This window comes from Procambarus clarkii, chromosome 40 (genome assembly GCF_040958095.1).
Source record: "Procambarus clarkii isolate CNS0578487 chromosome 40, FALCON_Pclarkii_2.0, whole genome shotgun sequence".
Lineage (NCBI taxonomy): Eukaryota > Metazoa > Arthropoda > Malacostraca > Decapoda > Cambaridae > Procambarus > Procambarus clarkii.
This window is the reverse complement of record NC_091189.1, coordinates 19,132,676-19,159,246: the sequence shown is the minus strand read 5'-3', so window position 1 is coordinate 19,159,246 and position 26,571 is coordinate 19,132,676. Positions and strand designations below refer to the sequence as shown.

The following is a 26,571-nucleotide window of genomic DNA, read 5'->3' as shown; positions in this document are numbered from 1 at the left end:
AAGAACCGCCCCTTAAGGGCGACGTTTAATGGAGTGAAGTATATGACAGAAGAGCCTTGGAATGCCAGAAAATTGCAATGTGATGAAGATGGCAAACTGGTCAATAAGAGAAGACCTCTCAAAGCAGGACAGAGAAAAGCTGAAAATGAACCTCCTTGAAGCGAAACGTCTAAATGGGGATAGAAATTAAGAAGAAAGAACTTTTTTTCTACAAAGTGTCAGGGACTGGAAAGCTTGTAAAATGGTACATAAAGACAAAGCCTCAAAATCATTAAAGGAAAGGGGTGCAAAGAACAAAGGGAAGGGGAATATGTTCCTGAAAATAGTATACACCAACATGGAGTGAGATAAAAAATATTGGAGTTGGATATAATCAAGCTCAAAGTCCCAGATATTGTCGCATTAACAGAGACGAAACTTTAAGAAAATATTATAAATGAAGTCTTATTCCCAAGGGGCTACTCAGTTTGGAGACGTGACAGGAAAACTAGGAAGGGAGGAGGAGTGGTTGTGCTGGTGAAAGAACACCTGAAGGTAAGAGAGTTAATAATTGAAAACCTCGAGATATTTATATAATGGCATTGCCGGTCTGGAATCAAGATAAGCTGATAATTTTAAATGCCTACAGCTCACCAGCAAGCAACCCATGGACAAAGGAAGAACTGGATGACAAACGAGAGGGCCTCATAATGGTCATGAGAGATTATGGTAAGAGCTGACAAAGATAAATCCCGATTGTTGGTACTGGGGGACTTCAACTTTAAGGCAATAGACTGGGAGGCCTACGAGGCAAGAACAGAGGACATTTGGACAGGCAGATTTGTAAACCTCATCTTTGAGACATTCATGTATCAACACGTCAAGCAGGCCACAAGAATGAGGGAAGGGGATGTTCCGTCAGTACTGGATCTAGTATTCACCAGGAAAGAAGAGGAGGTATTTGACATCCAGTATCTTCCTCCATTCTGAAAGAGTGATCACGTCCTCTTGGACATTAAATACGCTTTGGGATATAATCTAGTAGAGAATGGGGACTTTGAAACAGTTGTTAAACTCGATTTCTAGAGAGGACGCTATGGGGAACTTAGACATTTTTTTCATGGGTATAATTAGAGAGACTTGTTGCTAGGCAAGGAAGTAAATGAGATGTATGCCATATTTTGTAAAGTATACGATGAAGGCACACAAACATTCATACCGAAACAGAGATGCAGACCTAGGAAACAGGATTAGTTCAACAGAAATTGCGAGAGGGCCAGAGATCAAAAGACACAGGCATGGAATCATTATAGGAAGAGGCCAAACTCCCAAACATACCAGCGATACAAAGATGCGAGAAACAACTACACATCAGTAAGGAGAGAGGCAGAGAGGAACTTTGAGAACGGTATCGCAGACAAATGTAAATCGGATCCAGGCTTTTTCTATAAATTCATTAAAAGCAAGCTGCAGGTAAAGGATAATATTCAGAGGTTGAAAATAGGGGACAGATACACGGAAAATGAAATATGTGAAACATTAAACGAAAAGTTCTAAAGTGTGTTAGTACAAAATGAGATCTTCAGGGAACCAGACGCAATAAGAATTCCAGAGAACAACATAGAGCACAGAGGTGTCTAGAGATGAAGTGAAACAAATGCTCTTGGAGCTAAGTATGAACAAAGCAGTTGGCCCAGATGGAGTTTCACCATGGGTTCTGAGAGAATGTGCAGTTCAGCTCGGCATACCACTTCAGCTGATTTTTCAGACATCCCTGAGTACAGGAGTCGTAGCAGATGTGTGGAAAAAAGCTAACATAGTTCCAATCTACAAAAGTGGCAGCAGGGAAGACCCCCTCAATTATAGACCTGTATCATTGACAAGTGTAATAGTCAAAATATTGGAAAAATAAAAAAAACTAAATGGGTAGAACACCTGGAGAGAAGTAATATAATATCAGACAGACAGTATGGTTTTCGATCTGGAAGATTCTGTGTATCGAATTTACTCAGTTTCTATGATAGAGCCACAGAGATTTTACAGGAAAGAGATGGTTGGGTTGACTGCATCTATCTGGACCTAAAAAAAAAATGGCTTTCGACAGAGTTCCACATAAGAGGTTGTTCCGGAAACTGGAAAATATTGGAGGAGTGACAGGTAAGCTCCTAACATGGATAAAAAAAATTTCTGACTGATAGAAAAATGAGGGCAGTAATCAGAGGCAATGTATCGGACTGGAGAAATGTCACAAGTGGAGTGCCACAGGGTTCAGTTCTTGCACCAGTGATGTTCATTGTCTACATAAATGATCTACCAGTTGGAAGACAGAATTATATGAACATGTTTGCTGATGATGCTAAGATAATAGGAAGGATAAGAAACTTAGATGATTGCCATGCCCTTCAAGAAGACCTGGACAAAATAAGCATATGGAGCACCTTTTGGCAAATGGAATTTAATGTGAATAAATGCCATGTTATGGAATGTGGAATTGGTGAACATAGACCCCCACACAACCTATAAATTATGTGAGAAATCCTTAAAGAATTCTGACAAAGAAAGGGATCTTGGGGTGGTTCTAGATAGGAAACTGTCACCTGAGGACCACTTTAAGAACATTGTGCGAGGAGCCTATGCTACACTTTCTAACTTCAGAATTGCTTTTAAATATATGGATGGAGAAATACTAAAGAAATTGTTTACGACTTTTGTTAGGCCAAAGCTAGAATATGCAGCGGTTGTGTGGTGCCCATATCTTAAGAAGCACATCAACAAACTGGAAAAGGTGCAAAGACATGCTACTAAGTGGTTCCCAGAACTGAAGGGCAAGAGCTATGAGGAGAAGTTAGAGGCATTAAATTTACCAAAACTAGAAGACAGAAGAAAAAGAGGTGATATGATCACTACGTACAAAATAGTAACAGGAATTGATATAATCAACAGGGAAGTTTTCCTGAAACCCGGAACTTCAAGAACAAGAGGTTTTAAACTAATTTAAACTAATTTGATTTAAACTAATTAAACAAAGCTGCCGGAGAAATATAAGAAAATTCACTTTCGCAAACAGTGGTAAACGGTTGGAACAAGTTAGGGGAGAAGGTGGTGGAGGCCAAGACCGTCAGTAGTTTCAAAGCGTTATATGACAAGAGTGCTGGGAAGACGGGACACCACGAGCGTAGCTCTCATCCTGTAACTACACTTAGGTAATTACACACACTCTTCAAGTTTCTCCCCTCTACACCTCTCGCCTTATACTTGTGGAAGGAGGAGGCTTCCACAACTTCTTGTAGAGTATTCCACTTCTTAATTACCCATATAAGATAAGAGTATTTCCTCACGTTCCTTAGGCTTAGTTGCGTTTCCAGCTTCCACCCGTCCTCCTTTGCTGCTTCCTTTCAGTCTGAATGGGCTATCTTTCTCCACCTTATCTATTCCCCAAGTATCTTGTATATTGTGATCATATCCCTCGTTTTTGCAAACCTTTGTACTTTTAAGTTTTGGCTTTAGGCTTCACACGGTGTGGAATCCATTCCGGTGCTGCATAATATAGTATTGGTCTAACAGATGTTGTGTATATTGGCGAGAAGTCCTGATTTAGGTATCTAAATGATGTTCTCATAATTGCCAGCGTCTCATATGCTGTTGATGTTATCTTGTTTGTGTGTGCCTCCGGTGCTAGTGTCAGAATTATATTCATTCCCAAATATTTTTCTCGTTCTCGTTCCTAAAGTTGTTATCCCCCTTATGCTGTATATGCCTTCTGGTCTCTTCTCTCCCTTTCCCATCTTCATTACCTTCCATTTCTCGGAATTGAATTCCAACAACCATTATTTGACCACTCCAGGTGTTTGGGTATTTCCTACTGTAACTTCCGGCAGTACTCGTATGTTTTCATGCTCATCAGCTTTGTGTCATCTGCAAACATTGACATGTCTGAGCTCACGCCGTCGAGTATGTGTGGGTGAGTGTGTATGTGTGGGTGAGTGTGCTTGTGTGTGTGTTTTTATTGACATGTGCGAGAGTGAAGGTATGTGCATGCGTGACTGTTATTCTGTTAAGACCTGACTTCCTGCAGTCAGGTCAACACTGGCTTTGTCTTTTTACTGAACTTTAGTAACCATTTGTTGGACCATTCATTGTCTCTCTAGGTCATTTTGTAGCCTCATACTATCTTCCTCTATCTTAATCATCAGCAAACAATGAGAGGAACGATTCTATATCCCTTGGGAGATCATTTACATATCAGAAACACAACCCGTCCTCGACTCAAGTCCATTACATTCAGCGGTCAACCCCACAGACGCATTCATAAATTTTAACATGCTGTTCATTCAAAACGAGAATTTTCTCAAGTATAAATTAATATTATAATAACATTGTGTATATATAGGCATAGGATAGGTTTGGTTAGGTGTTTAGGTTCTGTTGGCGATTATTTGTAGTACGTGAGTGAAGCATTTATAGCGTTGTGATTCGGACAAAATTAGTCAGTGAAGCACTTGTTCCGGATATGTTCGAACGGCAGCAGTTGTGAGTCGTGTGTAAACCGCTTTTCATTCATAAACAGGGGGTTTGGCGGGTGCATGGAATCACTTTTGGATCTTCGTTTGGAGGACGGGCTGCAGAAACAGTATAGGTCCAAGGACTGAACCCTGCGGGACTCCACTGGTGACGCCTCGTCAATCTGAGACCTCACCCCTTGCAGTGACTCCCTTATCCAATGGAGTACCTTCCTTTTCACTCCTGCCTGCATCTCCAGTTTTACAAGCCTCTTGTGTGGTACTGTGTCAAAGGCTTTCTGGGAATCCAAAAATATGCAGTCTGCCTACCCCTCCCTTTCTTGCCCGATTTGTGTTGCCTGATCGTAGAATTCAATTAATCCTGAGAGGCAGGACTTGCCATCCCTGAACCCATGTTGATGCTGTGTTACAAAGTTATTTCGCTCCAGATGGTCCACTATAGCTTTTTTCGCACAATCGTTTCCATCAACTTGCATGATATGCAAGTTAGGGACACTGGCCTGTAGTTCAGTGCCTCCTGTCTATCTCCCCTTCTTGAATATCGGGACTACATTAACCCGTCTTCCAAATTTTTGGCAGTTCCCTTGTTACCAGTGATTTGTTATACATTACGGAGAGTGGCAGGCACAGTGCTTCCGCTCCTTCCTTTAGTATCCATGGGAAGATTCCATCCGGGCCTATATATCATGGTGATAGATGCGAGTCACTTAGTTGTATTCACCTAGTTGTGCTTGCGGGGGTTGACCTCTGTTCTTTCGGCTCGCCTCTCAACTGTCAGTCAACATCTTTTTTTTTTTTCTTTCTTTCTTTCTTTCTCCCCCTCCCCCTGTGTGTGTGTGTGTGTGTGGAAGCAGTCTGTAACAACTGTCTAACTACCCAGTACCTATTTACTGCTAGGTAACAGGTGCATCAGGATGAAAGAAACTGTGCCCATTTGTTTTCCACCTTCACCGGGGATCGAACCCAAATCTCCAAGATTACAATCCCCGAGTGCTGTCCACTCAGTCACCAAGCGTGAGTCACTGGTTGTGTAACGCTTAAGCTACACATAAATACAGTCTATTTATGTTAACCTAAGTCGCTAGTGTAAATACAAGTGTAAACATACACACTATACATGGCAGAGGATTGGCCAATTGCCCTTCTGCCATTTCCTCTTGATTAAATTATGAACAGAGTTGTTCAGAACCCTTTATTCCACATAGGTCAGACTAATTCAGAAATGTGCAGCGCAGGGAGCCGGTTGACCGAGAGGACAGCACACTGGACTTGTGATCCTGTGGTCCCGGGTTCGATCCCGGGCGCCGGCGAGAAACAATGGGCAGTTTCTTTCTCCCTATGCCTCTGTTACCTAGCAGTAAAATAGGTACCTGGGTGTTAGCTGTCACGGGCTGCTTCCTGGGGGTGGAGGCCTGGTCGAGGACCGGGCCGCGGGGACACTAAAGCCCCGAAATCATCTCAAGATAACCTCAAGCAAGTGCCTAGTCCATATCTCCTACAACACAAAACTATGCTTGGTCAAATCCAGAGGTTTGTCACCACTCTAGTTCTAGCAGGACATGATCACGACTTGCGAAATATTTGGTACAATTGATAGGTTAGACTGAACGAATACAAGTACAAGGAGAGGCAGGCCCCGGAGCTGAAGTTCAACCGCCGTAAGTACAGCTAGACCATGTGTCGGAGCTGTAACGGTAGTTGGGTAGAGCGAGCATCTGGCTATAACGGTGCCTTCAACCCAGAGTGACCGCTCTACCCAGGTGGCCGCCCCCCCCCACACGCCCGCTATGCTCACCGCCCCCCACCACAATCACCGCACCGTCGCCCCCCCACCACAATCACCGCACCGCCGCCCCCACACCACAATCACCGCACGGCCCCCCCACCACAATCACCGCACGGCCCCCCCACTACAATCACCGCACGGCCCCCCCACTACAATCACCCCACGGCCCCCCCACTACAATCACCCCACGGCCCCCCCACTAAAATCACCCCACGGCCCCCCCCCCACTACAATCACCGCACCGCCCCCCACTACAATCACCGCACCGCCCCCCACTACAATCACCGCACCGCCCCCCACTACAATCACCGCCGCCTCCTCCACAATTGCGACCCCCCCCCCATCTCTGATTCCACCTCTTTCAACCATCCGCCCCCCCCCTTCAACCGTACACCTCGTCTGCAACCATCTCCCCTCCCCCCCCGCCCGTCCGCAACCATTCAACTATCCACCTGTGGGCAACCACAGTAGAGCAGCCTCCTGGCCTGCCTCCATGTAACGAATAAGGAAATGGAAAGAATGACGATGCACAACAGCACAGGAGGAGCAAGAGTGAGGTGGAAGGGAGGAGGAGGAGAAGGAGGAGGGAAGTGAGGTGAGGTGAGGTGAAAGTCTTGAGTGTGGAGAGTGAGGGAGATGGGAGAGGAGAAAGGGAGTGTGTAGAGAGAGAGATGGGATGAAGGGTAGACTTAGTAAGTAGGGCAGAAGAAGAGAAAGTATTAAGAGTGGAAGTTGTAGATAAAGTTAGCACCGCCAGCACACACTCACAAGTTTACAAGACGAGGAACTTGTCTCTATTCACTTATTATAATCACAGTTAAAAGCTAAGAAACTGCAATCATGTAAAGCATTCAATTAATTCACAGATCTGTATCTTTAGTAATCTTGTGAGTGCTCTCCACTCTAGCTGGCACTTTGCACAAGGGTACAATGGCTAGAATATATGAGCAGAAGCCAGGAGTTAAGCTCCCATACGGGTTATTCATACCCGTGCCACTTCTTGGGTGAATCAGTCAGTTAAGTTCGGCCTATTGTATCACTACACCTAGACGGTAGTGTGGTTGACGGAAAGATTCCAGATATCGTCTGCCATTATCCGCTTGGCACAGGGCAAGATCACCTCAGGTGACCTGACCTTGCCCAACCTGTCAACATCACCGCCTCGACAGGTGTGACTAAGGGCCCACACATGTGGGAGCAGCCTCCAGGAGTGGGGCCACACACTTGTGGGAGCAGCCTCCAGGAGTGGGGCCACACACTTGTGGGAGCAGCCTCCAGGAGTGGGGCCACACACTTGTGGGAGCAGCCTCCAGGAGTGGGGCCACACACTTGTGGGAGCAGCCACCAGGAGTGGGCCCACACACTTGTGGGAGCAGCCATATGCAAAGTTTTGAGGAAAGGAACAGGAATGCGATGACCAGTACAGCAGTACAGAATGAAGGGACCACACATTCTTCAATCTGAACAGGAGAAAGACCTGGGAGTGGACATTGCCCCAAATCTGATGCCAGAAGCTCACATTAACAGAATAACAGCTGCGATTGGCATGCTGGCCAGCAGCTGCATATCCTGCCCCTTTCCGAAAACCCATTTACAGCGAAGGTGGGACCCACACGTGACTATGCGTCCCCAACATGAGATTCTTACACGGCAAAAGGACAAAGAGAAACTATAAAAAGTCCAGAAATATGCAACAAGACTCGTTCCTGAGTTGAAGGACTTAAGCTATGAGGAAAGACTGAGGGAACTGGACCTTTTCACACTGGAGGAAAAGAGAGAGAGGAGGATATGGTAAACAAAACAGCGTTGTTCAAAGCTAGGAACAGCAGAACATGGAATCACATATGGAAACTAGAGACGCAAACGAGTCACAGGGACGTCAGAAAGATCTTTTCCAGTGTCAGAGCTGTCAATAAGTGGAAAACGCTAGACGTGGAAGTCGCTGAAGCAAATTCAATTCAAAGTTTTAAATGTAAATACGATTAAAAGTGCGATAAATGAGTCATTCCATTAATCTAAGAATGTTCGGAAGGCGGGGCTAGGAGCCTAGCTCGACCATGCAAGCACATCTAGGAGAGCAACCCTCCCTTCCCTCCCCCCACACACACAGTTGGAACAAGCTAAGTGTGGTGGTGGTGGAGGCCAAAGCAGTCAGTAGTTTCAAAGCGTTATATGACAGTGCTGGGAAGACGGGACACCACGAGCATAACTCATCCTGTAATTACACTTAGGTAATTACAATTAGGTAATTACACACAATAGTGGAAACTAAAATAAATGGCATGATCTCGGATGCAATCTTTCCAGAGGGGTACCAAGTGATAAGAAAAGTAAGGAGACAGGGAGGGGGAGTGGCACCCCTAGTAAAACGGAAATGGAAGTTTGAAGACCTGGAAAATCTGGGTACCTATGAAAGCACAAGCTCCATACATGGAACTCTGACAGCAGATGGGAAGAAAATTGTGATCTTGGTAATCTACAATCCCCCCCACCAAACAGAAGAAGACCCAGGCAGGAGTATGATGACAACAACAAGGCATGTATAGATGAACTGCAGAAGGCAGCAACAAAAGCTCACACAATGAGAGCGAAACTGCTGGTCATGGTGGACCTAAATCACAGAGATCAATTGGGAATCGAGGAATCCCCATGGCGGGGAGGAAACGTGGGGAGCAAAGTTGGTGGACGTTATAGACAGGAATTTCCTAACACAACATGTGAAGGAAAACACAAGGGAAGGAGAAGGGGATACGCCGAGCCTATTAGACCCGATTTTCACCCAGAACGTTATCATGAGATGATTTCGGGGCTTAGCGTCCCTGCGGCCCGGTTCTCGACCAGGCCTCCTTTTTGTTACACACCCCCAGGAAGCAGCCCGTAGGAGCGTAGCAAGTCCCAGGTACCTATTTACTGCTAGGTAACAGGAGCATCAAGGTGAAAGAAACTCTCCCCATTTGTTTCCGCCTCCACCGGGGAAAGAACCCGGAACTTCAGGACTACGAATCCGAAGCACTGTCCACTCAGCTGTCAGGCCCCTTAGATGACATCGAGAATTTGGAACATGAAATACCTCTAGGAGCCAGTGACCATTGTGTCCTAGTCTTTGACTACATGATGGAACTTAAAATTGTAACCATGGGACAAGAGGTCTGGGAAAGGAGAGTTGACTACAGGAAAGGGGACTACAGGAGGATAGACGTAGGTATATAAGAATACTTAGCAAGAGGGTAAATATAAAAATGTTGTGGATTCCTTCTCACATTGGCCTGCAGGAACATGACAAAGTTGACGTCCTTGCTAAGGCTGCAGTAAATAAAGACAGTATTGAACGGAATCTTGAGTTATCATAGGTCCCTTAAAAAATGTTATTAGACGAACTCCTGGATGAATTTGAAGAAAGTAGAACAGTGCAAACTGGAACTAGCAGGTCCATTGTTCGTCACAATGAAATGTGTGAAGTAAAACATGTGTATGGGGCTACAAAGTCAGTAGACTAACAGATGTTGTCGCAGCTCGTATAAGACTTGGTTACAAGTATCTCTGGCAGTTCGGCTTGTATAGGGATCTAGATGAATTAAAGTGTAAAGTGTGTGGACAAAGACAGACACACACACTCGAACACTATATCTTGGATTGTAGTAAAATTTAGCCATTTAGAGATAAATCTAAGCTCACTCTCTATGATATGGCAACCTACCTTATTACCACGGATAAATTACCTGAAATCCTTGCACTGTATCCATATTTCGCTTCCAGTAGATAAACGACATATGAGAGAAAGAAACAAGTAGTGTATTGTGAAGACTAATAATAAACAGAAGCTCCCCTGTGACTGTAATATCTCCATTGGTCAAACTATTATGTATTAGCGATAAGACCTACCATTAATGTATAATGACTTACTGTAAATATATAGCTCTTGAAATAACACTTTCACTGTAACTAGCTGACATTGTAACTATACGGTGTTAATGATAGATGAAATTGTTTATGTAATAATCTATGAGGTCTGATAAAGACCTTTTATGTCCTCTATAATGCTTTTTGCGCTACCGCTCACAGGATGGGTATGGGGTGCACAATAAACTAGCCGCCTCCACCGGCAACAAAACAAGAGGAGGATAAGGAACTATCTGGGAGAACTGCGGTGAGAGAAAGAAATTAGAGGAAAAACAGTCCAAGATATGATGGACCTAGTCATATGGAAATGCAAGGAGGCCGAAGAGAGATTTATTCAAACAGTAAAGGAAAAAAGTAGGAGGGAATATAATAACCCATGGTTTAAGTGTCAGGAAGCAAAAAATGAGAAGCAGGAGGGAGTGGAGGAAGTACAGAAGACAAAGGACAGAGGACAACAGGATCAGATGCAACAGAGTTAGGAACGATTACATTAACATAAGACGAGTATCGGAAAGAAATTATGAGAACGATATTGCGATCAAAGTGATAAAACAACCTAAATTACTACATGCCATATAAGAAGAAAAATATCGGTGAACGACCAAGTGACAAGACTAAGAAAAGCAGAGAGGGCATACATACAGAAAGTGACAAGGAAATCTGCGAGGCACTGAATGCCAGCTTCCATGGAGTGTTCACAACCGAGCCTTAGCAGCTCCCATTGTTAGAAGAGATTACCCTAGATGAAAGATTATCAGATATAGAGGTGACAGTAGAGGAGGTAATGAAACGGTTGACAACACTGGATGCAACTAAAGCAGTTGGACCAAAGAAGTATCACCGTGGATATTAAGAGGCAGCGCAGGCCCTCAACGTGCCTCTGGCAAGGATCTTTTAATGAGTCACTCATGTGGAGAGAATTGCCCAGTTGCTGGAAGAAGGCAAATGTCGTACCGATTTTCAAGAAAGGAGATAGGGAGGAGGCACTTAATTACAGACCCGTATCGCTGACAAGCATCCCCCTGCAAAATACTTGAAAGAATAGTTAGGCTAAGACTTGTTGCACATCTCTCACCCTGTCCATGGAGGACAGAAGAAAATGTATATATGCTGGTTAGCAATGTAAATGTGGCCACGTCTCTGGTAGAAAATAATAAAAATAAAAAATAAAATTGTTGCACACCTAGAGAACATTAGGTTTGTAAACAAACATCAACATAGGTTCTGGAAAGGGAAATCATACCTAACAAACCTTTCGGTATTCTGTGATAAAATAACGAGAATAAAGCAGGACAGAGATGGATGGGCAGACTGAATATTTCTGGACTGCCAAAAAGCCTTTGATACAGTTCCGCACATGAAACTGCTATTCAAACTTGAGAGGCAGGCGGGAGTAAGCGGGAAGGCCCTAGCCATGGGTTAAGGAACTACCTAACAGGACGGGGCCAGAGAGTAACGGTAAGGGGCGAGAAGTCGGACTAGCGAACAGTAACGAGTGGAGTACCTCAAGGATCGGTGCTGGGGCCAGTTCTATTTCTAACATACGTTAATGACATTTTTACAGGAGTAGTCCTACATGTCGATATTCGCGGATGACGCAAAATTTATGACGAGAGTTGACAGATGAGGATTGTAGGATCCTCAAAGAGGACTTGAACAGGTTGCAGAGATGGTCAGAGAAATGGCTACCATAACTTTACATATGCCCGTGTTGAACACGGGCAAATGTAAAGTTATGGAAATGGGATTAGGTGATAAAGACCAAAGGGCCACTACACAATGAAGGGGGAACTGCCTACCTGTGACGATTCGAGAAAGAGACCTGGGAGTGGACGTAACACTGGGAGTGGACGTAACACCTAATCTAACTCCTGAAGCACATATAAATAGGATAGTGACAGCAGCGTACTCTACACTGGCAAAAGTTAGAACATCATTCAGAATCCTAAGTTAGAAGGCTTTTAGGGCGCTTTACACTGCCTCTATGAGACCAGTCTTAGAGTATGCTGCCCCATCATGGAGTCCCCACCTGAAGAAACACATAAGGAAACTGGAAAAAGTTCAGAAGTTTGCGACGAAGCTTGTCCCAGAGTTACGATGGATGGGATATGGAGAGCTTCTGAAGGAACTGAACCTTTCGACACTTGAAAAAAGACGGGAGGGGGGATATGATAGGAACATATAAAATACTCAGGGGGGGAATGACAGAGTGGAAATAGACGAAATGTTCACACGTAATATTAACAGAACGAGGGGACATGGGTGGAAGCTGGAAACTCAGATGAGTCACAGAGATGTTAGGAAGTTTTCTTTTAGCGTGAGAGTAGTGGAAAAATGGAATGCACTTGGGGAGCAGGTTGTAGAAGCAAACTCTATTCATAATTTTAAAACTAGATATGATAGGGAAATGGGACCGGATTCATTGCTGTAAATAACCAAGAGTCGATCCTCGATCCTGCAGGCACAACTAGGCGAGTGTACACACTCTGTAGTGTATTTGTGCTTGTTGTGTAAATATTGAATGTTATTCTTGAAATTTTGGTATTCGGTCATCAGTATATTTAAGGTTTCATGAAATGAATTGATCACCTGCTGGTGTGCGTTCTTACCGCATCTGGACAAACACCTCAAGTGCAGTGCAGCGAGGCTCTTGTTAGCCCCCGCTGGGTGCAGCGAGGCTCTTGTTAGCCCCCGCTGGGTGCAGCGAGGCTCTTGTTAGCCCCCGCTGGGTGCAGCGAGGCTCTTGTTAGCCCCCGCTGGGTGTAACGAGGCTCTTGTTAGCCCCCGCTGGGTGCAGCGAGGCTCTTGTTAGCCCCCGCTGGGTGCAGCGAGGCTCTTGTTAGCCCCCGCTGGGTGCAGCGAGGCTCTTGTTAGCCCCCGCTGGGTGCAGCGAGGCTCTTGTTAGCCCCCGCTGGGTGCAGCGAGGCTCTTGTTAGCCCCCGCTGGGTGCAGCGAGGCTCTTGTTAGCCCCCGCTGGGTGCAGCGAGGCTCTTGTTAGCCCCCGCTGGGTGCAGCGAGGCTCTTGTTAGCCCCCGCTGGGTGCAGCGAGGCTCTTGTTAGCCCCCGCTGGGTGCAGCGAGGCTCTTGTTAGCCCCCGCTGGGTGCAGCGAGGCTCTTGTTAGCCCCCGCTGGGTGCAGCGAGGCTCTTGTTAGCCCCCGCTGGGTGTAACGAGGCTCTTGTTAGCCCCCGCTGGGTGCAGCGAGGCTCTTGTTAGCCCCCGCTGGGTGTAGCGAGGCTCTTGTTAGCCCCCGCTGGGTGTAGCGAGGCTCTTGTTAGCCCCCGCTGGGTGTAGCACCAGCGGCGGGGTGTAGCAGCAGCGGCGGGGTGTAGCAGCAGCGGCGGGGTGTAGCAGCAGCGGCGGGGTGTAGCGGCAGCGGCGGGGTGTAGCGGCAGCGGCGGGGTGTAGCGGCAGCGGCGGGGTGTAGCGGCAGCGGCGGGGTGTAGCGGCAGCGGCGGGGTGTAGCGGCAGCGGCGGGGTGTAGCAGCAGCGGCGGGGTGTAGCAGCAGCGGCGGGGTGTAGCAGCAGCGGCGGGGTGTAGCAGCAGCGGCGGGGTGTAGCAGCAGCGGCGGGGTGTAGCAGCAGCGGCGGGGTGTAGCAGCAGCGGCGGGGTGTAGCGGCAGCGGCGGGGTGTAGCGGCAGCGGCGGGGTGTAGCAGCAGCGGCGGGGTGTAGCAGCAGCGGCGGGGTGTAGCAGCAGCGGCGGGGTGTAGCAGCAGCGGCGGGGTGTAGCAGCAGCGGCGGGGTGTAGCAGCAGCGGCGGGGTGTAGCAGCAGCGGCGGGGTTTAGCAGCAGCGGCGGGGTGTAGCAGCAGCGGCGGGGTGTAGCAGCAGCGGCGGGGTGTAGCAGCAGCGGCGGGGTGTAGCAGCAGCGGCGGGGTGTAGTAGCAGCGGCGGGGTGTAGTAGCAGCGGCGGGGTGTAGCACCAGCGGCGGGGTGTAGCGAGACAGTGTGTGCAACACAAGCTTGCCGAGTCAACAGCCGGGCAGCCTTCAGGGAGCTGGACAAAGGAACCTCCTGAAGGTCTGTGTGCCACCTTGGGTATTGGCAGGCAGGCAGCCTCGGCCGGTCTCCGCCACAGGTAAAGCTCAAACATCCAAAAATATGCTAGAAGTCTCCATCCTGGGCTGCGTAGGATGAGCTTTGAGCGAGAGGTGAGGAAAGTGGCATGGTTAAGATGAATAGTTGTGCCATGATCGCAACGTGCAAGATAACGACAATTGATAGTGTTTAAAGTGAGGAATAACAGAACTACGGGACATTCTACTGAAGACATAAAGGAGTCACGTGTTAGGAAGAGCTTGTTTAGTGTAAGTGGAAAATAAATGGAAGGTATTAGTGTAGAGAGATTGAAGTGAACTGGAGACACAGGAGTAAGAGCCCCGGGTACTGTGTTGCACAGTGGTGTAGTGGTCCTGGCTTAGTTCATACTTGGCCCTCGTGGGCCATCTCTTCCACTACACTGTGGAGTATACACCTCCAACACTCTCTGCACCAGCACTTTCCAGCCAGGAAAATGATAGGATAGATTACGAGAACCGTCAAATTCCCCACAGCAATGCTCATAATGACAGGTGCTCTCCTATCATGAGTATTGCTCGGTACTCATTTCCCCTTTCACACAAGGAGAGATTACTGAAATAGAAGAAATACAAAGAACATATACGGCACGCATACACACGACAAAGCCTCTAAATTGTTGGGACCGTCTCAAAGCTTTCAGAATGTACTCTGGAAAGGAGACGAAAGGTATCAGATAATATTTACATGGATGGTACTGGAGGGCCAGGTCCTTAACTTGCACAGTAAAATAACAACATACTGCAGTGAATGGTATGGAAGGAAATGCAGATTAGAACCAGTGAAGAGTAGAGGTGCCATAGGCACAATCAGAACGCGCACTGATGAACATTAGAGGTCCACAGCTGTTGGATCTCAGCAAGTGTAAGAAATATTGTCGGAACAAAAGTGGAAGTCTTCCAGAAAAACGATTTTTTTTTTGTGCAAAAAAGTGCCAGACCAACCGAGCTGTGGTGGGTACGTGGGCCTGCGGGCCGCTCCAAGCAATAGCCTGGTGGACCAAGCTCTCACAAGTCGAGCCTGGCCTCGGGGAGAACAACAACTGTGGGAGCTTCATCCAGGTACAGCTCCCAACTCGTCTAGATAGCCTAGCCTTTCTCTAGCTCAAGTAGGACTCTCTCCGTGGGGAGTTTCTAACAGTTAAGGCAAACTGTCCAAACCTCGTTTTCACGCGCGACGGCCGTCGTCTCCTCCTCGTTCTCCTTTAGCTGAATTCGTGTGTTTTTGTGTGAATTTAGGCAATTCAAAGTGTTATAACGGGTACCCTTCTAGCCATTGTTTCGTGTGCCTTGCAAGGTGATACTTGTGATATTGACCTGTAGTTGAGCGGCTTTCCTCAACTACATGTATATATTTCCTCAACTACATGTATATATTTCCTCAACTACATGTATATATTTCCTCAACTACATGTATATATTTCCTCAACTACATGTATATATTTCCTCAACTACATGTATATATTTCCTCAACTACATGTATATATTTCCTCAACTACATGTATATATTTCCTCAACTACATGTATATATTTCCTCAACTACATGTATATATTTCCTCAACTACATGTATATATTTCCTCAACTACATGTATATATTTCCTCAACTACATGTATATATTTCCTCAACTACATGTATATATTTCCTCAACTACATGTATATATTTCCTTTCCTGAACGGTTAGGTTAGGTAGGGTTGGTTAGGTTCGGTCATATATCTACGTTAGTTTTAACTAAAATTTAAAAAAAATTAGCTCATACATAATGAAATGAATAGCTTTATCATTTCACAAGAAAAAAATGAGAAAAATAATGAAATTCTGGAAAACTTGGTTTTAATTAAGACGTATAATAAAATTGTTGGTGTTCAGTTTTGTGCGATGTTTTTTCTTACAAGGTTTCAACTGGTAATCTGTGTGTTTTAAATTTATTGTTTTTTTATACAAGTTTTCTGTAAGAGTGTAGTTGTTATAATTTAGATTTACCTTGAGTATCCACGTAGTAATTGTCAGGTTGTACTTTGGTTGATCACTTCACGTAAGTTAAACAAAGTGTTTTGTGTTGTAACTTGTCACTTTATATGTTATCCTTTAATAGGTATTTTTTTGTCCAGTATTTTTTTTATTTATTTATATATACAAGAGTTCTTACATTCTTGTACAGCAGTAGTACGCGTAGCGTTGCTGGCAAGTCCTTAATCCTGTGTTCCCTGGAATACAACCCCGAGAAAAATCATTTAACAACCAGGTACCCATTTTACTGTTGAGTTAAACAGAAGCTACAGTTAAGGATTTGCGCCCAGTAAACCCTCCCCGGCCAAGATACGAACCCAGGACAAAGCGCTCGCCAAACGCGAGTTGATATCACGCCAGACCTGTCCCCTGAAGCTCATATCAAGAAGATAACATCAGCAGCATATGCCAGGTTGGCTAACATAAGAACGGCCTTTAGAAACTTGTGTAAGGAATCTTTCAGAACATTATATACTACATATGTCAGACCAATCCTGGAGTATGCGGCTCCAGCATGGAGTCCATATCTAGTCAAGCATAAGACTAAACTGGAAAAGGTTCAAAGGTTTGCCACCAGACTAGTACCCGAGCTGAGAGGTATGAGCTACGAGGAGAGACTACGGGAATTAAACCTCACATCGTTGGAAGACAAGAGTTAGGGGGGACATGATCACCACATTCAAGATTCTCAAGGGAATCGATAGGGTAGATAAAGACAGGCTATTTAACACAAGGGGCACACGCACTAGGGGACACAGGTGGAAACTCAGTGCCCAAATGAGCCAGAGATATTAGAAAGAACTTTTTTAGTGTCAGAGTGGTTGACAAATGGAATGCATTAGGAAGTAATGTGGTGGAGGCTGACTCCATACACAGTTTGAAGTGTAGATATGATAGAGCCCAATAGGCTCAAGAACATGTACACCTGTTGAGAGGCGGGACCAAAGAGCCAGAGCTCAACCCCCGCAAGCACAACTAGGTGAGAACACACATTGTGGGTGTTGTACATGCTGGTATGGCGTTGTGTTCACTCACAGGATGAGTGACGCTGCCCCATACCGTCACAATGGCGGTGTGTTCACTCACAGGATGAGTGACGCTGCCCAATAAACTCCTCCTTCAGGGCAAACCTTAAAAAAGACAATTGCAGTGCGCGAGAGATGACGAGGACAGTTCATTGACCCACCAATAAAGACTGGGTAAGAGATCCCGTTTTCTGTTAACCACAGACATTCCCAGACACGCTTCTCTTGCTTTTTCTGTTCACAAGTCTATATTTGCTCTCATTTTGTATCGTAAACTGTAATATTGTTTGTTTGCTTTTAAAATACCTAAAGGTTGTTCTGAAATAACTTTTGATACTGCTTAGGCCTAGGCTGTTAGTAAATTTGGTTGTTGGTCACTGTTGAGTAGTATAGTTGGCTTCGTTTTCTACCTTCAATCGGGGGATCCAGGGTTCGATTACCAGGCGGGACCGAAATGATTAGGGCATGTTTCCCTACACCTAATGCCTCTGTTTACTGGGGTACATTGTGTAGCGCCAGTACTGGGGGACCATTGTGTAGCGCCAGTACTGGGGGACCATTGTGTAGCACCAGTACTGGGGGACCATTGTGTAGCACCAGTACTGGGGGACCATTGTGTAGCACCAGTACTGGGGGACCATTGTGTAGCACCAGTACTGGGGGACCATTGTGTAGCGCCAGTACTGGGGGACCATTGTGTAGCGCCAGTACTGGGGGACCATTGTGTAGCGCCAGTACTGGGGGACCATTGTGTAGCTCCAGTACTGGGGGACCATTGTGTAGCACCAGTACTGGGGGACCATTGTGTAGCACCAGTACTGGGGGACCATTGTGTAGCACCAGTACTGGGGGACCATTGTGTAGCACCAGTACTGGGGGACCATTGTGTAGCACCAGTACTGGGGGACCATTGTGTAGCACCAGTACTGGGGGACCATTGTGTAGCGCCAGTACTGGGGGACCATTGTGTAGCGCCAGTACTGGGGGACCATTGTGTAGCGCCAGTACTGGGGGACCACTGTGTAGCGCCAGTACTGGGGGACCACTGTGTAGCGCCAGTACTGGGGGACCACTGTGTAGCGCCAGTACTGGGGGACCACTGTGTAGCGCCAGTACTGGGGGACCACTGTGTAGCGCCAGTACTGGGGGACCACTGTGTAGCGCCAGTACTGGGGGACCACTGTGTAGCGCCAGTACTGGGGGACCACTGTGTAGCGCCAGTACTGGGGGACCACTGTGTAGCGCCAGTACTGGGGGACCACTGTGTAGCGCCAGTACTGGGGGACCACTGTGTAGCGCCAGTACTGGGGGACCACTGTGTAGCGCCAGTACTGGGGGACCACTGTGTAGCGCCAGTACTGGGGGACCACTGTGTAGCGCCAGTACTGGGGGACCATTGTGTAGCGCCATTACTGGGGGACCATTGTGTAGCGCCAGTACTGGGGGACCATTGTGTAGCGCCAGTACTGGGGGACCATTGTGTAGCGCCAGTACTGGGGGACCATTGTGTAGCGCCAGTACTGGGGGACCATTGTGTAGCGCCAGTACTGGGGGACCATTGTGTAGCGCCAGTACTGGGGGACCATTGTGTAGCGCCAGTACTGGGGGACCATTGTGTAGCGCCAGTACTGGGGGACCATTGTGTAGCGCCAGTACTGGGGGACCATTGTGTAGCGCCAGTACTGGGGGACCATTGTGTAGCGCCAGTACTGGGGGACCATTGTGTAGCGCCAGTACTGGGGGACCATTGTCTAGCGCCAGTACTGGGGGACCATTGTGTAGCGCCAGTACTGGGGGACCATTGTGTAGCGCCAGTACTGGGGGACCATTGTGTAGCGCCAGTACTGGGGGACCATTGTCTAGCACCAGTACTGGGGGACCATTGTGTAGCGCCAGTACTGGGGGACCATTGTCTAGCGCCAGTACTGGGGGACCATTGTCTAGCGCCAGTACTGGGGGACCATTGTCTAGCACCAGTACTGGGGGACCATTGTGTAGCGCCAGCATAGAAGATATCTCCAGCTTATAATTATTTGTATTCTCTTTCGTTTCCGAATGCTATCAAAGGAATACCTTATAGACGTTAAACTCTCATAGACCACAGGCTAAATTAACACAGCCTATGCCCACGAGAAATTTAAAAACTCGTTCAGCCTATGCCCACGATAGACTGTATCTTCCTGGTGGCCGTTTACGAAACTAACATTATATTCAACAGGGGCTTCGGTTGTAGTTAAATTTACTTATTGCCATTTTAATACAATTATAGTTTAAGTTTCGCAATGTAGTTTAGAGCTGAAGGCATTAAATTAGTATCACACACATGTATATCTATTCATCAATTTCTACATATACATGAGCTGTTCACTTGACAGTTAAGCAAGTCCCAGCTGTGTCTGGGTACAAGTGACAGGATGAACAACCCAGCGGGTTTTCTTCCTATTGGGGAGTGTTGTACATGCTGCTATGGCGGTGTGTCCACTCACAAGATGAGTGGCGCTGCCCAATAAACTCGCCCCTCGGGGCAAAATTAAAAAAAAGAAATACATGGATATATTATAAATATACTTATGAATATTTTTAGGATTTTGTAAGTTGTAAAATTAGCCGCATGACACATAAAATAAGATAGATTAATAGCAATAATTCGCCCATAGTTTTCTTTCACAAAATTATTAGGCTATTTCAAATAAAATTACCGGTCTGTGTGAATGATGTATTTGCACTACAATTTAACTATATTCCGGCAGTATTAGCCAACCTTGTTTACATGGAGGAATGTTAGTAAATATTATTTCAATGTTTGTAAACATTACCTCTCTATTTTTCAGGTAGGCTACGCCCGGCACGCCATGAACGGTTTGTTATTGACGTGATGAGTGGTTCAGACCGCTTGTTTCAGTCTTGTGTAGGGCAGCTGTACTGTACAGCCCCGTCACTGTTCACTGTACAGCCCCCGTCACTGTACAGCCCCCGTCACTGTACAGCCCCCGTCACTGTTCACTGTACAGCCCCCGTCACTGTTCACTGTACAGCCCCCGTCACTGTTCACTGTACAGCCCCCGTCACTGTTCACTGTACAGCCCCCGTCACTGTTCACTGTACAGCCCCCGTCACTGTTCACTGTACAGCCCCCGTCACTGTTCACTGTACAGCCCCCGTCACTGTTCACTGTACAGCCCCCGTCACTGTTCACTGTACAGCCCCCGTCACTGTTCACTGTACAGCCACCGTCACTGTTCACTGTACAGCCCCCGTCACTGTTCACTGTACAGCCCCCGTCACTGTTCACTGTACAGCCCCCGTCACTGTTTACTGTACAGCCCCCGTCACTGTTCACTGTACAGCCCCCGTCACTGTTCACTGTACAGCCCCCGTCACTGTTTACTGTACAGCCCCCGTCACTGTTCACTGTACAGCCCCCGTCACTGTTCACTGTACAGCCCCCGTCACTGTTTACTGTACAGCCCCCGTCACTGTTTACTGTACAGCCCCCGTCACTGTTTACTGTACAGCCCCGTCACTGTTCACTGTACAGCCCCCGTCACTGTTTACTGTACAGCCCCGTCACTGTTCACTGTACAGCCCCCGTCACTGTTCACTGTACAGCCCCCGTCACTGTTCACTGTACAGCCCCCGTCACTGTTTACTGTACAGCCCCGTCACTGTTCACTGTACAGCCCCCGTCACTGTTTACTGTACAGCCCCCGTCACTGTTTACTGTACAGCCCCCGTCACTGTTCACTGTACAGCCCCCGTCACTGTTCACTGTACAGCCCCCGTCACTGTTTACTGTACAGCCCCGTCACTGTTTACTGTACAGCCCCGTCACTGTTCACTGTACAGCCCCCGTCACTGTTTACTGTACAGCCCCCGTCACTGTTTACTGTACAGCCCCCGTCACTGTTTACTGTACAGCCCCCGTCACTGTTTACTGTACAGCCCCCGTCACTGTTCACTGTACAGCCCCCGTCACTGTTCACTGTACAGCCTCACCAATGTTCACTGTACAGCCCCCGTCACTGTTCACTGTACAGCCCCCCGTCACTGTTCACTGTACAGCCCCCCGTCACTGTTCACTGTAAACCTAGTCCTGATGGCTGCCCTTGTGAAGGCATGTGGATGATATCTTACTGACAGAAATATTGGGGATAATTTCCTACTGTAAGCAGTTGACTAGGCTGTTCCCTGGTGTAAAATACAAAGATTAAATATAAAAAAACTAATACTTTTGGCAAATTACACGTTGAGTACATATTTACGGTTGAGGTGAGAGGTATGTGGTTCCTGCACTTGTATTATAAGGATATGTTCCTTACATATACTTTTATACATATAATAGGATATAAAAAAAACATATACTATTAGACTAAGTATATGTTTGCAAAATCTTTTAAATAAAATATTTTGCTGCATAGTCTTCCAGGCTTGCTGCCGCCTTTTGGTAATGTTAGTCTCATAGTTCCTAAAATCAGAGATTCATAAAACATTGGCCTACGGGATGTTTTGAGGCAATACATATTTCTACAGCTCTTGTGACGGGATCAACAATGTATAATTTTGCCTGGAGATCCTCGTTGGATCCTAAACTAAATGCGATATATTATCATTGGCAACTCTTCACCATAAGTCATGTTAAATTATTAACAAAATAAATTGCAATACTCTAAAAGAAGGTCGCCTCGACACCGCAGAGGCCAGACACAAGAGGCCCTGGAATATGAATCAGAGATTTTGACCATTTTTCCATGTTAAAAACTTTGAATAAAAAAAGAAATACAAATTGTCATGGCATTTGATCCCCAATTTGAGCAGGAGAGCAGGGAACACGGGAGCCAGCATGAAGCGTTTACACAACCACTTACTAAACCTGTTCATCTTCGGTCATGGCCGCTTTGTGTACATTTATGACAACATTAACGAGCCTGGAAACTTTACAACACAATGTACTCACTAGAAAGGAAACGAGAGAGAGATACCAAATAATATATACATGGAAAATACTGGAGGGCCAGGTCCCAAATCTACACAGTAAAATAACAACGTACTGGAGTGAACGATATGGAAGAAAATGCAGAATAGAACCAGTGAAGAGCAGAGGTGCCATAGGCACAATCAGAGAACACTGTATAAACATCAGAGGTCCGCGGTTGTTCAACGTCCTCCCAGCGAGTATAAGAAATAATGCCGGAACAACCGTGGACATCTTCAAGAGAAAACTAGATAGTTTCCTCCAAGGAGTGCCGGACCAACCGGGCTGCGGTGGATATGTGGCCCTGCGGGGCGCTCCAAGCAACAGCCAGGTGGACCAAACACACTCAAGTCAAACCTGGCCTCGGGCCGGGCTTGGGGAGTGGAACTCCTCCCAGAACCCCATAAGCAGGTATCAAGAACCCCATAAGCAGGTATCAAGAACCTCATAAGCAGGTATCAAGGTTGTTGTTATAAACAACCTCGTAGTGCTTCTGAGCTGTAAACTGGAATAAATGTAAACAAAACCCTACAAAGTGAAAAAAGACGTAGGGTCTTTGATGTTCTACATCAAAAGATGTAGATGTAGGTAGAAAGATGTAAATATGGTTCCGTAAAAGATTCTGGAACCATATTTACGTAATATGGATGGAGATTTACGGGGTAAATATGTATCCAGCTGGGTGAGGTAGCGCGTAGTGTTAAATCCTGCAGGTTATGGATCACAGGTCCCGGAGCGACTGACCATCCTGTGAGGGGAGTTGTCATCGTCTAGTGCCTGCCTTGTACACTCACAATCGGGAATCCCAGGTTCGAATTCCGGGAGACACAGAAATGGTTGGACACGTTTCCTATTACCTAATGACCTGTGCACCTAGTAGTAAATAGTTAGTCAGCATGTTGATAGGTTTCATCCTGATGGGTGGGACAGGTGGTGGTGGTGGTGGTGGGGGGGGGTTAGTACTTTGACCCTGGGCGGGGGAGGGGTGTGGAAGATCTGGGGCCAGGTTCACGAAGCAGTTACGCAAGTACTTACGAACGTGTACACCTTTCCTCAATCTTTGACGCCTTTGGTTACATTTATTAAACAGTTTGGGAAGTTGTCATGCTTGTAATCAACTACTGTTGTAATAAAGAGCCTCTAGGTGCTTCGGGGCTCATTAACTGTTTAATAAATGTAACTAAAGCCGTCAAAGATCGAGGAAAGATGTACGCATTCGTTAGTACTTGCGTAACTGCTTCGTGAATCTGGCCCCAGGATATAAGCCTAACGTACGTACGTGTGTGTGTATGTATGTATGTATGTATGTATATAATATAATATTAATAATATTAATAATGTAGCTAAATGTTAATGAAAGCTTGTAAGTAGAGGGTTGTAGTGGTTACTGTGATATTGTAAGTATTTGGGGTTAGCGTGGAGTGTCTGGGAGAGAGTATTGGGGGGGGGGGGGGTGGCAGCAGCAGACACTCCCGTAATTAAGCAGCAGATGTCCCAGAGTGCTGGGCGTGGGAACCCGCCCCCCTCTCTTCCCACACTTCTCATTTCACACCTCTCATCTCCACCATTTGTAATGTCTCATCTCTCTGTGCCAGGTGAAGCACCTGTGCCAGGTGAAGCTCCTGTGCCAGGTGAAGCTCCTGTGCCCGGTGAAGCACCTGTACTACTGTACCACGTGTTACACAAGTTTCTAAAGGCTGTTCTTATGTTAGCCAACCTGGCATATGCCGCCGATGTTTACCTCTTGATATGGGCTCCGTGGGACAGGTCTGGCGTAATATCAACCCCCAGGTCTTTCTCACTCTCACCTTCTTGAAGAGTTTCATCTCCCAAATGGTACCGTGTATCTGGCCTCCTGCTCCCTACACACATTTTAACTTCATTTACTCGGGTTAAACTCTAACAGCCATATATTGGACCATTCCTTCTGTTTGTCCAGGTTATCTTGTAGTCTCATGCTGTTCTCCTCTGTGTTTACTAGTTGTGTTTTTACGGGGGTTGAGCATTGCTCTTTCGGCCCGCCTCTCAACTGTCAATCAACTGTTTACTAACTACCTTTTTTTTCCCACACACACACACACACACACACACACACACACACACACACACACACACACACACACACACACACACACACACACACACACACACACCAGGAAGCAGCCCGTGACAGCTGACTAACTCCCAGGTACCTATTTAGTGCTAGGTAACAGGGGCACTTAGGGTGAAAGAAACGTTGCCCATTTGTTTCTGCCTCGTGCGGGAATCGAACCCGCGCCACAGAATTAAGAGTCCTGAGCGCTATCCACCAGGCTACGAGGCCCCTTTGTCTTAATCCTTTGCTGTCGTCCTCTGTCTTAATTCTGGCATCAGCAAACATGGAGAGGAATGAGTATACTTTCTGGAAGATCATTCAAGATCAGAAACAGGATAGGTCCGAGTACAGAGCCCTGTGGGACTCCACTGGTGACAACACGCCAGTCTGAGGTCTCACCCCTCATAGTAACAACCTGCTTCCTGTTGCTTAGGTACTCCATTATCCACTGGAGCACCCTACCACTGAGTAGGGTGTTGGCATGTTTCACCAACTTATGCAACAGTCTCTTATGGGGTACTGTTATCTTGAGATCTTGAGGTTATCTTGAGGATTTCGGGGCTTTTAGTGTCCCCGCGGCCCGGTCCTCGACCAGGCCTCCACCCCCAGGAAGCAGCCCGTGACAGCTGACTAACACCCAGGTACCTATTTTACTGCTAGGTAACAGGGGCATAGGGTGAAAGAAACTCTGCCCATGGTTTCTCGCCGGCGCCCGGGATCGAACCCGGGACCACAGGATCACAAGCCTAGTGTGCTGTCCGCTCGGCCGACCGGCTCCCATTACTTTAACTGTGCTTTGACTGTGCTGTGACCGGCTTTAACTGTGTCAAAGGCTTACAGACAGTCCAAGTATGTCTGTCTGTGCAACATTGAACAGTGGTTCCAAACTGTTTTTTTGTCTCGTCCCCCCTAACCAAAGCTATCGAGTTCGATGCATAGAAAACGTAGATTTGTAAGCCGTTGCTTTTCATATTAGTAGGTTGGGTTTGTACCGTTGGCTGCCATAAGGTAAACAAAGCGACTTATAAGTTGGGAGGAGCGGGGTTGTGGAGCCGGAGGCGTGTGGCAACTGTGCCCCCCTAGTTGCCAACACACACCAACCCGCCATATATGTCGACTACCGTTATGTCAACAACATGCTTTAATTCATTTTAAAAACTGTTCCCAAGTTACTATGGGATATAAGTATATTTGTCCAATTTAAATATATAAACTTTAAAGTACAAATTTTGGATTTAAGTACAAGTAGTCCTGGACTACTTACATATATGGACTCCCCCCGAGGCCGGGTTACGGGGAGCAGAACTCTTGAGAGCCTCTCCAGGTATGCTCCAGGTATGTCTGCCTTTGTGGGTATATTTGTTCTGTGATACCTGTTAATACTCTTATTATTCTTTATTATGCACCCCATACCCATGCGGTGGGCGGCGTCTGGCCGCAGACACCTGTACGTGACAAGTCAGGCCTCGGGCCGCTGACTGCAGTCAAGGATGACAAGTCACTAGCAATTAGCCCCTCAACTTTGGAGTCATATACGGGCTCCAGTGCCAGGATTATGGCACCTAATTCTGTTTAGTAACTACCGAACCTCTCCAGGCATTCCAAGGCCTACCATACGCTATCTTGGGCCTATTACAGTACAACGCCTTGCCCGTCCTCTCCATTGTTTAGCCTAACCGGAAGCGTGAGAATCTCGGCTACCCACCCACCCTACCGTCTAGTGTATACTCGAACCCCGGGAACCGTCAGTATCGCGGTGGTGTGAAGTTCCCCTAAACCACCGTCATTTTGACGCTGGGGTCGTTAACGTGAAGAAATGATGCATTCGTCATCGGTGTTTACAAACGGGGGTATGACAAGGGGGGATTATATTCACTGGGAGGTATACCCCGCATCCTGTATGGTGGACTAGGTATACTGTAGTATGCTGGTGTGGTGACCCGCTCTCACTGCCTGGTTGATCACATCTCTAACACTATGTAGGACGGGCCTCACACTTGTGTATGCTGGGGAGTATACTCCAGGTATACTGTAAGGCGTTGCTGGTTGGTAGTGGAAATAGTATTAACGTACACATGTGTAGTTCTAGTTTGGCCTGACCATGAACATAGTAAACCATCTCTACAAATCAATTGAGGCCGACGGTAATTAGTGGTAAAGTAATTACCAGTAGAAAGCTGTCAAGACCAGGACAGTAATAGCTAGGAT

At 46.7% G+C, this 26,571-nt stretch overlaps 1 protein-coding gene across 2 annotated transcripts in view; it reads left to right on the top strand.

Annotated features, from left to right (window-relative positions):
- LOC123757942 (zinc finger CCCH domain-containing protein 13) overlaps positions 1-26,571 on the top strand; it is a 122,637-nt gene that overhangs the window by 28,748 nt on the left and 67,318 nt on the right. Inside the window, exon 2 of one of the 2 annotated variants that reach the window (XM_069338802.1) lies at positions 20,132-20,155. The exons of the other annotated variant lie outside the window; for it this stretch is intronic. Within the exon in view, the coding sequence (XP_069194903.1) occupies positions 20,132-20,155 (24 nt within the window). The remainder of the gene's footprint in view (positions 1-20,131; positions 20,156-26,571) is intronic. 2 annotated transcript variants of the gene reach the window in all.